Genomic DNA, 13,644 nt, shown 5'->3' on the forward strand with positions numbered 1-13,644 from the left:
AATGGACCCTGGGCATAATGCTTCTCCAGGAGAAATTAAAATGGCATGAAATTGGGACAGCTCTGGTCATCAGGCCAGAACAGAGAAGAATGTATATTTTGGAAATAGTAACATATTCCCAGACAAATAGGACTTTTTTTTTTTTTTTTTTTTTTTTGGAATGGGAAATGTGATGAGACAGAATATTGTAAGTTGCAATTTAAAACGTGCAGTTTATACACATGAACTGATTTAGGCTAGTTATCTAAAATGGATGTGTTCATTTTGAGTCACCCCAACCCTGCCACACAGCCACCCTTGGGTTCTTTGGGGACCATGAACTCAAAGGGGGCTAAGTAGTTCTGAACAAGCACTGAACCTCTGATGCTCATCATACCAGCACCCAGCAGTTGGCTGGTCAATGTGACTCATCACAAGAGGTGACTGAATTCTGTGCAGGCAGAGAAATAAAACTAGCGCATTCATATCAACATTGAGTTCATATGAATATACGGTCCTGCCCAACTTCTCTTGAGGCATTTCATCTACTTTGAGAAGCACTAGTTCACGTATATTATCTCTACATGGGTAAGTTCACACCAGATCATTCATACTGGCCCATATCTGAAATTTGAAAAAAAAAATCTGAAGGCTTAAACTCTATTTTTTATTCAACTATTAGGAAAAAGAGGAATAAAATGGCAAGATCTTTCAAGGAAATTCATTAATTTCCTTTTTTTTTTTTTTTTAACCCTCTGAAGAGATAAAGGGATCTAAAGATAAAGGGAAAAAAAAATGAGGCTTATCATATCATGCATTTGAGCTGGAAAATACAAGCATGCCTCATCTTTAAATCATTTTGTATGGATTAATTCCTTCATCCTGGTCATTTGTGAACTTCTATCATGAGATTGGCAGGTGAGGTGTTGACCTTGCTTCTAACCCCACGTGGACTTGGAGAAAGTGGCACCCGTGCCTTCCAGCTGTGACCTTGGACCTTTGCTCTGGGTCCTGGAACAGGGCACACATATTTTTACACTTGAGTTTGATAGGTTTAAAAATGGGAGTGACTAAACTGGGAAGATTTAGCGTTGGGGAGGGGGAGCGGGAGGACTAGGTGACAGCAGTTTGCTCTCCAGTCAAACTTTCTCACTTTCTTACTGCTTGTATTTGACATGAGATCCATTCACAAACTCCCCTTATATGCTGTTGCTTTTCTTCAGTGCTGTGTGGGAGCTGAAAACTACCCTAATCCATCCACATCATCAAGCTCATCTGGGGCTGTTCTTACTAATATACTCTTCAGCAGGAATTCTGTTTCTTCCTCAAAGGAGGAAGAGGCAGGGAAAACCAAAAAAGAACTCTGGTTGGGGCAAAGAAATTCTAATAATTAGATATGGGGTTTTAAAAGGTCTCTCACTTCTTAGCACCTACCGGGGGCAGAGAGCAGACAGAAAAGTCAGCTTTCCTACAATTTCTTTTCCCCCCTCAAACCTGGCAACATGCTGTTAGCTCTGTCTCTTGGAAGTCCCTCAGTGAATGCCAGAGGAGTGCACAGAGAACCCACCTGGAACGGGGCCATCAGAGGGCCCCGGCATTGTTGAGGGAGGAATTAGCTGCTGCTTCCTGAAGATATGTGCTTGGTTACCCGCTGGGGACCAGACAGGGGTAGAGAAAGAGACTCGGGGCTTTCTGTGTTTTCTAAAGGTTTCAGGCCACTGGCATTTCAGCAACAGCTAATACAAAACAGATGGCCAGGCGCTACGCTCCGCTGGCTTTCAACTGAGGGGCTGCCTCCATCGTGATTAATCACCTGTGCTGGGGGGTAAAAAGTCCTACCTGGCCTTTTTGTATGCATGGACCTCAGGTTGGGGTGAGCGAGCGAAGTGACAGGCATCGCCTCTCTGCCCTGGTGCTGCTTATGTGTACGTAGGACAACGTGCATTTATCCAATAAACACAGAATGAGCCAGCAAACTGAACTCCAGCGAGCAGAGGAAGCTGGTCTGGTTGTGCAGGAGTGGCTCGCAAAACCCGCCCCTTTGTTACTTCACCTTAGGAATTAGGCAAGGGTAGAGGTTTAGGGCAGCTCAGTAAATTCTGCACTTGCTTGGAGGCCTTAAAACATTTCCCTAGCAAGAGTGTAAAGAGAATCTGTGTGTCTTTTAGATGGCACTGGGGCAAAAGGTTAGTGTGGCCACTTCCTTCCACCCTCCCCACAAACAAGGTATCCTTTTACACTGTGAGCCCTACAGAAGCTTCCTCTTTGCTTTTGTCTCCTCTATGTGGCTGGACTCTGAGATGGGGGAGTTTGTGATGGAGCACACATGAAATTCCATGTTAGCTCAGCACAACAGGAGAAGGAAAGAACATGATTCCAGCTGTAGCATCTTAGAGGGTGAAGGGGAGCTGCTGTTCCACATTGATCTTTGTTTTTCCACTGGGTCATTTTCAGCCAAGCAGCAAAAACTCCCAAATGCAGCCGATGCCATGCCCCAGCCCCTCTCTTGTCAGGACAAGTTGCAGAGAAAACCAGCTATGCTACCAGCCACAGCTGGGGAGGATTAAGCAGGTGGATTTGTGCCTGGAGAAGCCCAGCGTGTGCTCGTGCTCGGGGCTAGAAAGAATGAATGTATTAGTTTTCTATTTCTGCATAACAAATGACCACAAATTTAGCGGCTTAAAACAACATCATTTATTATCTAAGTCTCCTTGGGTCAGGAGTTGGGGCACAGTTTGTTCTCTGCTCAAGGTTCTCACAAGGCCAAATCAAGGTGTCTGCAGCTGGCCTCTTTTCTGGAGCTCAGGTTCCTCTCCCAAGCTCACATGTTTGTGGCAGACTCTAGTTTGGGGGGTTGCAAGAGAGAGGTCCCCATTTCCTTGCCAGCTGTGAGCCAGACCCTCTCCACTCCTAGAGACTGCTTGAACTCCTTACCATGCAGCCCTCTCCACCTCAAAACCAGCAGTGGAGAATCTCCTTCACATCAGATGCCCTTCTCCTCGAATCTCTTTCTTCAGGGAGAGCCCAGTCCCTCCTATGGGCTCACTTAATTAGGTCTTTTTTTTTTTTTAATATTTTATTTTTTTCTTGAGAGAGATAGAGAGCATGCAATAGTTGGGGGACGGGAGGGGCAGGGTGCAGAGAGAGAGGGAGACAGAAGATCTGAAGCAGGCTCTGCACTGACAGCAGCCAGCCTGATGCAGGGCTCAAACTCACAAACGGTGTGATCGGTAATGATCTGAGCTGAAGCCGGTCACTTAACTCACAGAGCCACCCAGGTGCCCCTAACCTAATTAAGTCTTAAACACTGGTTAATGTCCCTGATTCCCACACCCGCTCTCTGAGGCTTCCCCAGCAGATACTTGGAAAGCCAGAGGCTTGGGTTATGTAGGCAGCTGCCTTGATGGGGCTCCCCGATGGCCACTTTGACTTGCAATGTTTCTCAGAGCCCTTCCAGGAAATCCCATGAACCCAGTTGCTCAGGACCTGTCCTTTGCCACCTCCTTTGCCTTCCCGCCACAAATCAGAACAGTTGCTGACACACACCTCCTCACCCACTTCAGATGTTTGCTGCCACTCGGGCTTCCTACTTGTCCTGCCACTTTCAGTTTTCCCCCTCATCCTAATCCACATGCCACACACCATGAGCTTCCTCTTGCTCAACCCCCTCAGACCATGGCACGCCCTGCTCATGATGCTGCCATGGCTCCCCATTACCCACCAAAACCTTCCAAATCCTAGGGTGGCATTCACCACTATCAGTGGTCCGACTCCACGGGTCTTTCTCATGACTGTGGTGTAAACATTATGGCAAGTGAGTTACCCATTTCCCAGGTGCCCCCCACCTCCAAACAGACACACAAGATCAACAGAATCAATACCCACACTGTAAGTTATGACTTCAACAATGGTTCTTAACTGATGCACAACACAGTTACCCTGGGAATGTTTCTGGAACAGAATACCTACAGGGGGGGCTTTCCTGTACATATTCTAGAGAAAGAAATATTCCCAGAAGACTCTGGTGTGTTCCTGTGCTTAAGAATCACTGATTTACAAAGTTTCCAGAAGGCCCCAGTCTCCCAAACTACCCTCTTTAATGTGTAGAATTCCGTAATTTGTGACTTGCTAACATACTGCTCTCTATTTAAATGCAAATTAGCATGAAATCTTATCATTTATTCTGAAGCATTGTTGTGTGAAAACCCTGCTAACTCTGCCTAGATCTGTCTTAAGGCTCTTCCTCTCAATTATCTATTACTTGATATTTGCCCTACCATTAGACCACTTCTTTCCCAACAGCCTCAGAATATTCTTATCTTCTGCTTCACTTTAGCAGCTGGCCTGACTCCTTTACCTAGTGAGTGCTTTTCATTTCTGAAATGTGTGAATCCATGAACCATAGAATTCACACCTCACCGGACATGAATTTACCAGCTTTTCCCCATACAGCAGATTTTGATAGACCAGGAAGTACGGCTAGTTTCTGGGTCAGCTGGGTAATGCGTTAATGATCTCCAGCCTCAGTTTCTGTATCTGCAAAGAGGGACCCAAAACACAATTTCTGGCTCATAATAGGTGTGCAGGACATGTCCATTCTCACGTCTCTCCTTATGAGTTAAATGCCTGATGGTATATTTGAGCAGCGGGTAGGGAGTGGAGGCAATGGTGTCCTCTTGGGGCCCTTGAAATCAGGCCGTGCAGACCGCTGTCCACCCTTAATGTCCGTCCTCCCTGCTCCTGCATGCATTCCCGGGGGTATGACTGAGGGGCCCGAAGAGTCATTGGAACATGAGTATGTGACTATAAAACATGCCGTAACCTTGGAATCTGGACATCAAAAGGGAGAGCTTCAGTGCCTGATAAAAATGTGTGTTCCTCTTAGCAAACCACTCCAAACAGTTTTCCCCATCCCACTGGGAAGCTTGTCACTGCTAATGTGATTCTTATGATTCTTGCTGCTCTGTAGCCTCTTGATCTTTCCTGAGATCACTCTGCCCCTAAGTGTGTTGGAAACAAAATGTCCTGTCTGGTGTCCAGAGCTTAAAATAACAGACTGCTGGGTTCCTGCTGTCACACTGACACTTGACTCCAAGGTCTCTCCCCAGTACCAACCCCCCATGCCAGGGGGGAGAAGCCATGGGTGAATGGACAGACAAAGAAGGGGCAAGAGACAAGGAGATTAGTCATTCTCAGGCCATTCAAGCATTCTTTAACATCAGTTTGATTTTTCAGAAAGGTCAACTTCTTAAATTGTGAGAAATATTCTATGGAAACACTCCTCCCATCTCTAAAAACAGGGACAACATTTTCCAAGCAATGCTGCCTAAGGGCATGTTTGAGGTTGTCCATAGACAGTCGGTTGACTGTATTGCGACTGTCACGGTGGTGTGCTAAATAATTTAAGGAGGCAGAGCAGCATTCATTTCTTTATGTGCATTTTTAAAGCCTGAGAAATAACAAAATAAGTCACTATGTGGCATCTGGGCATATCCATGTCTCGTCTGGTAGCCAGGGAGCTTGCAAAATCTGCAGAAAATCGAGAGTGGCACTGGAGCTGGCTCACAAGCTTGTAAAATCCACCTCTTCCTCCTAGTGTTTCAGAGGGAAATGCCTCTCTCTCTCTCTCTCTCTCTCTCTCTCTCTTGCATGCCAGTGGTTCAGCAGACAACAAATTTTCCTTCTTTAGCTTTTGACGGGTCATTCGGGGAGTCTCCACCGTCTGTGATGCCTTCTGGCCCTCTGGAGATTGACTTGTCCCAAACATATTTTTGGAAACGCCACAGACGATTGTTTTTATTAGGGGACTGCAAAGCTTTGTAGTGGGATGCTTTGTGTTTTATTTGTTTTCCTTCCCCTGCCCCAGCTGTTTTTGTTTTAACAGCACTGGAGAGAAGGTTAAAGTATTTGTGGCCTCCGTTAACCTAGCCCATCTCTCAAGTTGGCAGAGCTAGAAATCTGAATGGGTAGAACGGCAATGTACAGGTCAGCTGCCTGGATGGGTTCATCCATATTTTATCCAGCCTCATGAGAGGGGTGAGGGGGACACTTGGGTTGATCTCAAGTTGAATGAGCACTTTGGAGCAGACAGCTGTCAGGGGAGCAGGTTACCCGCCACAAAATGTACTACCCAAGCACCCAAGCACTGATTAACTGCTGAGATGTAATCGTGCCAAACAAGAGGCCACGACATGTGCCCATTTTTCATTTTCCACATCTAACTGAGAAATAAGACATAGGGCACGGCTCTTAACACAGAAATGCATGGCTTTGGGCTTGGACTGGCAACGGTGGCTATTTCTGAGATGTCTGAGTCTCCGTGGCTATACCTTGTCAAAAAACAAAATTCATGCCTGGGTCCCATTTCCATAGATACTTATTTAATTGGTCTGGAGTGCAGTCCGGGCATGGGATTTTTGCCAACCTGTCCAGATGATTCTGAGGTGCCATTGAGGTTACTTGGAACTACTTCCCTGTGGAAAAAGGTAATTAACCTTTCAAACACCTGCTGCATGCCAGGCACAGTACTAAGCATGTTTCTACATTAACCCCTTTATTTCCACCTATCTTTCTGTGTGATAAGCTTATTTATCTGTATTTTACAGGTAAAACCAAGGTTTTAAGGCCTTAAATTGTCCAGGTGGAGTTTATTTTTTTAGTCCATTTCACTCGAAAGCCTATTCCTTTTTCAGAAAACCCAGAATATAGCAAAATAAACACTCATATAAACTCTCCAGAACCCTACATAAGAGATCAGCTCATTTACTTATTTATCTGAGCAGAGACCTTCCCTGTCTTCTGTGTGATATGTGAAAGAAGAACCAGAATTTCTGGAATTAGAGACTTTGAGTGTTAGGAAAGGAATGTGGCTGCAATGCCCAATCTCCGTGCCACCCTGGCATGGCTATCTCTGTACAAAAAGACAAGTGCTAAAATTTCCTCCTTCTCTTACAAACACTCTTAAGGCAAGGATCTCAAAGCACAGCATAATTAATAAAATCACCCACATCCTGTCTAGATGAGTAGCATTTTATATATACAAATTCCTTTCTGCCCCCAGGCCCTACAAGAGTAGAATGTTTCCAATTTTAAAGAGTGAGCAACAGAGTAATTGAAAGGAGCTGTATCTTGGCCGATGCAAAGGACCTCAAAGGCATTAATAGTGATCTATATGAGAAAACATGGTGACCACGAAGTGTATCATAATGGCTTGTCAGCCATGCTGTGCTAAATGATTCAAAGATAGAAAAGACAGGGCAAGAAGAAAACATTGAATTCTTAAGAGTCAGCTACCCCTGGGATCAATATTCTGATCTATTCAGTCAGCTTTCCAAACAATCTAGAAGCAGTAAAGTGATGACATTAGCTGATGATCCAGTTACTTGGGTTAATCAAGGCAAAGGGGACAGACGGGGCCAATTAAGTAGCTGGGCAGCTCAATGATAGATGAGTCATTATGGGCAAGCGCAAAGATAATGCCATTGGGAAAAGCAATTTAAGTCATTCATGTACTTCCAGGCCAGGAAATCCTTCTGGTCTTTGAGGGGGATCATTTAGGAATCATCAGACCCAGCCTGATGAAGTCATCTATTCATTGTGCAGCTAACAATCAACAAAAGAGCTAAACGTACAAGGCGACAGGCCATATGGAATACATTTTGGTGGCTGATGTATATCTCTGCCTTCATTTGAATCACCTTCATTAAAACAAGTCTTACTCCAGCCCCTCTTTTTCTTTTCATTCTTCTTCTACAATATCTCCCTACTTGTTATGCTATCACCTCCCTAAACACGCAGTCTTGATGTATAGATGAATTTTTAAAATAAAGACAAATTTAAATAAGTTTAAATAAATAAATAAACAAACTGTGCACATACAAGTTTCCAAGAAACCCTTCAGCATGTTACAAAGCAATTCATCTTTAAGGACCAAGGAGGCTTTTTCTATGCAGCAAAAATTTAACATATGAGTTAAAGTAAACCATACTTGAAGCTACCTGTTCCTTTAAAACCAAAGGCCAAACCAGGGACCCCAAAATGAAGGTTACCAATGATTGCCATGTTAACAAATTCGGTGAACACTAATTTATCTCCTGAGTTATCTTCTTCCTCTATGATTGCTGTTTTTGTCATCCTTTTAAGTTCATCCTCTTCCCAACCATGAAATGTTGGATTCTTCAATTCTCGTCCTTTTTTTCTCAATCTACCCATCGCTCCAGCCTTATCTTGCCCCACATTTAACCACATCTTACCTGGTTCTCAACTACTCTTTTCTTCTACAAACCACTAGACCATTGCACCTGTTTCCTGTACCTGAAATGCTGTCCTCTGATATTTTGCCTGTTAACATTTGTCCACCTTTCTGATCTCAGCTCACTCATCATTTATTGACTTTCTCAAATTTGATCCAATCTTTCTAATATGGGTTCTCATAACACCATATAGCATTCTCTACAGCACTTGTTAGATTTGCAATTTTACATCCATTTTTAGATGTAATATCAGTCTTCCCACTAGACTATAAGCTCTCCCCTGTTCCTCCATATGATGACAAACATGTAGCTTGAGGATGACCTCATTCTTATACTTCTTCTTCAGCAGATCTGAAAGACTGATGAGCCCAGGTTGTATTCCATAGCCAATATTCAAGGGGATGGAATGTTCCAATTGGCCACGTCTTGATCATGTGCTACCCTTGTAGCAAAGAGAAAAGTCAGGGCCAACTCTAACTGAACATCATGGACCTTTGGAGGAAGGATGTTGAGCAGGAAATGCCCACTGTGAATCCTTTTGTCAAGACACAGTCTGGGGCCAACTCTCCAAGAAGGAACTGGAGAAACCTGATTAACATATTTATTGACATTTTTACCCATTTTCCACCAGGAGAGTTAAAGATACCAAGGATCGATGTCCAGAATATTGAAAAATTAGTAGAACAAAGGCTCTGATCAGAGCCCAATCATAATGGAGGTCAGCTATAGCAGCTGTTCCTGCTCAATAGCCACCTTGCATCAGATGCAAACACTGGAGTGATTTCCAGGGGACTTAAACATCCAGTTCTGTTCAATCTTCTGTATTGAGCACACACACTCTGGTTTTGGCTGTTTTGCTCATTTACTTCATAGAGTAGACATGTTTCTTCAGAACTCTTTCCACTCTTTAATTCCCTTTGTCCTCTCATATGTGTGATGTCCTCACTGGGACACACATGGAGGCCAGAGGCTTTTGAGCTGAAGCACCAATAACCTGGAAATGGACACAGGTACATTCCTTGACCTTCTGTTTGGAGCCCACACCATCATTTTTTGTGGTTGGGGGAAACAGAGGTCCCCTTCTTCCCTTCCCTCTATTCCCTTCCCTCTATTACTCTACTACTATCAAATGCCTCAGAAAACAGTTGTGGTCTCAGATGGACCTATTTTTGTTCAGGGATGTGCTACCCCTTTAAGTTCAGGTTAGGTGAAATGCTCTTTGATTGGAGACTTAGATGAGAAACAACTTAATGGGTCAGCTCAAGTTGGCTAAAACAACTGGTGTGTGTGTGTGTGTGTGTGTGTGTGTGTGTGTGTGTGTCATTTCTTGTCACATTTCCTTTCCCTGAGTTAATGTCTTTAAAGCACTTAGAACAGAATCCATACATGGTAGGTACCTAGTAAATGATAGTTCATTTCCTTCCTTCTTACTAGACACCCTTTTTGTCCCCTCATCACCCCACAGACTAGCCTACTTTTAGGTGCTAGCAGTACCTAATAACACCATTCCCCCCCCACCCCACCCGCCCATTGGATCCTGTCTTCCAGACTCAGGACAGTTCTCAGATATCAGTGCCCATGCTTGCTCACCAAGAGATATTACCTACCCTATTTTGACCCCCTCCCAGCTAACGACACAGGTCTGCAGAAAGACTTAGGAATGCTTGCCAAGTCAACCTGACCTTTGCTTCTCTCTTCCTGGTGGTATTGATGGATTTCATGCCTGTCTCCTTTCAGGGCTTCAGAGAGTACGGCAACTTGCAAAAAATACAAGATACTTCAGACAGAGACTGAACGAAATGGGATTCATTATCTATGGCAATGAGGAATCTCCCGTCGTTCCCCTGCTCCTTTACATGCCTGCTAAAGTAGCGTGAGTATTCAGTAGACTCTCAGAATAACAGTGGAGCCTCAGGGTGATTTGACAGACAGTGCTTCTGACTCTATGAGGCTCCTTCAGCATTGGCATTGCTTATGCACTTTGAATGGGGTGCCGAGTTCAGAATTCATTTGTATAGTTTCTCAGAAGCCCCCGGCCAACCCATCAGCAGGGCCTTTTCACAGGTCTTCTAAGAAGGGAATCAAGGGGCACATGGGTGGCTCAGCTGGTTGAGCATCCAACTCTTCTCTTGATTTCAGCTCAGCTCATGATCCCAGGGTCATGTAATTGAGCCCCACATCAGGCTCCACACTGAGCATAGAGCCTGCTCAGGACTCTGTCTCTATCCCTCTCACTCTCTCTTTCTCTCAAGTAAAAAACAAATTAAAAAAAAAAAAAAAGGAACCATGTGCTAAGGCTCACCACTTTTGAGCTCTGTGAATTTGGGTGTCACCCGCTGGGTCTCAACTGTAAATTAAGGATGAACCTGTGCCTCCTTCTGCCCCATGATCTTTTTCAAGGAGAACTTCTGAAGACCATCTCTCCCAACATGTGAAAACAACATTACCAGGCTCTGTGCTTTCTCCACTGATTTTTCATGGCCATCCTCAGAAGAAGGCACCCTTATTTCAAGTGTGGGAGAAACTGAGGCTAATAACAATTAAATAGTTTGCCCAAACTCCTACAAGTTAAGCAGTAATAAAATCAAGAGACTACCAAGAGACAAACCCAAACTTGGGCTCATGCTCTGAACACCAAACTTTAAGCCTCCCCTATAAACCTGTGCGGAGTTGTTTCCCATTGATTAAGCTCTGAAATTGAGCATGAGAATAGCTGCATAAAGAGAAAAAAATGACTATTTCTCAATACGGCATAGACAATTTTATACATGAGCCATTCTCCAACCTGCCACACACTACCTCTGTTATTAAAAGGAACTTAATTAAAATCCTTTCTAAATGTAAAATATTTATTTGGGTGTCTGGCCACGTGCACGATGGAAAGTAATAGTCAACATATATTTATGAGATTCTACTGGTCCTGACTCTCCTGCAACATAACCCTATTGTTGGAATTTTTTTTTTTTTGACTCTCTAACAGTCTCAATAGATTGGCAGAGTGTTTTAAGTATAGATAAGGGGCTCTGGGGCTATCAGTTGAGAACTCATGATGGGTAGGAATGAGTTATTAGTTTCTGAAAGATTGATTCTTCAGCATATGCTTTTGTATCATTTCACCACAGCAAAATAACAAAACACACATGTGAGTTCTTTAGTGTGCCACACCATTACCATCAGTGGGTCCTTTGTTCACAGATCTGGGTCAGGCTATGCATGTAGTGGGCAAGAAGACGGTGTGCTACAGAAACATCACACAAGATACTGCTCTGTACTTATGGCAGGGAGGAGGTATAACTGTGATTCAAAATAGCAGATAATCCCAAACCCTTTACCATCTGATTTCAGAAGGCACAAAAGAAAGCCTATGTTTAATCAGAGTGGTTGGCAAAATGGGGTGTTCTGGAAGTAAGATTCCACACTTAGCCCATGTCTATCTAATATTTTATCACTAGCTCAAATGAAGACACCAAAAATAAATGTGTTTTATTTTTGAGAGCCTCAAGTGCACAACACCAGAGGGAGGCAGTAGGGAGTGTAACGGATAGTTCTGACTTTGATGGTGGAGGTTGGAAATAGAATCTCAACATGCTGGAAAAATGAATCCATGTAATGAGAAGAGTTCACAAATAGTAAAAAAAAATGCATTTAAATTCAATAATTCAACTTTGCAATAGCAAAGAGAGAGGGGGTACCTCTGCTCTTTTATATGTCAGGAATCCTAACTGGACAACAGCTAATATGAAAAATAAAAACAGGGTGTTACTTGTAAAAGTATGCTCCTTGGTGTATTGAGGAGTCTGTAATGAGAAAGGATTTGACCCTACCTCTTCCTACCTGGGGGATCTTGGACAAGTTGTGCAAACTTCTGAAGCCCCAGTTTTCTCATTTTTAAAATGGGATGTAATTGTGCCTATTTCATAAGGCCATTGTGAAGATTAAGCAAGATGAGGCCTATCAGAATAAAACATGTTTCTTTTTTTTTTTTAATTTTTTTTTTTTAAAGTTTATTTATTTTTGAGACAGAGAGAGACAGAGTATGAACGGGGGAGGGTCAGAGAGAGGGAGACACAGAATCCGAAACAGGCTCCAGGCTCTGAGCTGTCAGCACAGAGCCGGATGTGGGGCTCGAACTCACGGACCGCGAGATCGTGACCTGAGCCGAAGTCGGCCGCTCAACCGAGTGAGCCACCCAAGCGCCCCTGTTGTTTCTTATACAGGAGCTGGCCATGTGCACGATGGTCTAGGTGGGAACTGTTATTAGTAGTAGTATTAACTATCAATGTACATAAAGCATTTAATATAGTACTTGGTATACTATAATAACTTAATCAATGGTAGTTATTATTATTACTGCTACTTCTACTACTACGATTATTATTATTATTGTTATTAGTTTCAACTGAGTGCAAAAATGAATCACCATGGTTGCATGGCTCTCCAAAATAATTATTGCAATCTTTGGCTGCATTAATAAAAATAGACTTTCCAGGAAAATAGTAGGTAGATATCCTGCTATTGTCCGTATCAAATATGCTATGTTAGACACCAGATGATGTGTCTATCTAATGCCTTCCAGTTTCACATGGTATTTATGGAGGAGATGATGTGGCTGAACACTGATTATATGCTGAGTAAGACTCTTACATCAGCAATCACTCACCAAGGCTGGGATGCTTAGTCCTAGTTTACAAATGAGGACAGAGACCCACAAAAGTTAAACTGCTAAGAGTCACTCGGATTGTAGATAGTAGAGCCCAGATTTTTTTTTTAAATTTTTTTGTTAATGTATATTTATTTTTGAGACAGAGAGAGACAGAGCATGAACAGAGGAGGGTCAGAGAGAGGTAGACACAGAATCTGAAACAGGCTCCAGGCTCTGAGCTGTCAGCACAGAGCCCGACGCGGGGCTCGAACTCACGGACCGTGAGATCATGACCTGAGCCAAAGTCGGCCTCTTAACCGACTCAGCCACCCAGGCGCCCCGAGCCCAGAATTTAAAGCCAGTTCCATTGGCCTCCTACACCAGAGCTCTTTTCAGTGTATAGCACAGCCTCTGAAGCTTCAGTCCACGGAGGAAAACATGCACATCTCATTAAAGCAACACAGACTATAAGTTTAACTCTCTTCAATGTCATCTTTGGTGAATCAAAAGGCATCAATCACTGCAATGGAAAGAAAAATCTAATTGCTTGGGTTGTCTATGGAAACTTAGAACAGGTTAGTTACAAAAGGTAATATCGTGCATTGTTGGCAGGAGTTGCTGGCAAGGGCCTCCCTGCTGCCTGGCCTTGTTTCCTTCTCAAATACTTCTTCAATGGAAAGTTTATACATAGAAAAGCTTTTGAGACAAGGAGTTAATTGTAGAAGCCAGTGTATGAGCACTTGATCTTTCATTTGCTCATTTTAAACCCTT

The 13,644-nt window shown here is 43.4% G+C and overlaps 1 protein-coding gene across 1 annotated transcript in view; it reads left to right on the forward strand.

The window, feature by feature from the left end:
- SPTLC3 (serine palmitoyltransferase long chain base subunit 3) overlaps positions 1 to 13,644 on the forward strand; it is a 134,796-nt gene that overhangs the window by 110,820 nt on the left and 10,332 nt on the right. The window contains exon 10 of the mRNA XM_045445325.1: positions 9,969 to 10,104. Coding sequence (XP_045301281.1) covers positions 9,969 to 10,104 — 136 coding nt within the window. The remainder of the gene's footprint in view (positions 1 to 9,968; positions 10,105 to 13,644) is intronic.

Source organism: Leopardus geoffroyi, chromosome A3, assembly GCF_018350155.1.
Source record: "Leopardus geoffroyi isolate Oge1 chromosome A3, O.geoffroyi_Oge1_pat1.0, whole genome shotgun sequence".
Taxonomy (NCBI): domain Eukaryota; kingdom Metazoa; phylum Chordata; class Mammalia; order Carnivora; family Felidae; genus Leopardus; species Leopardus geoffroyi.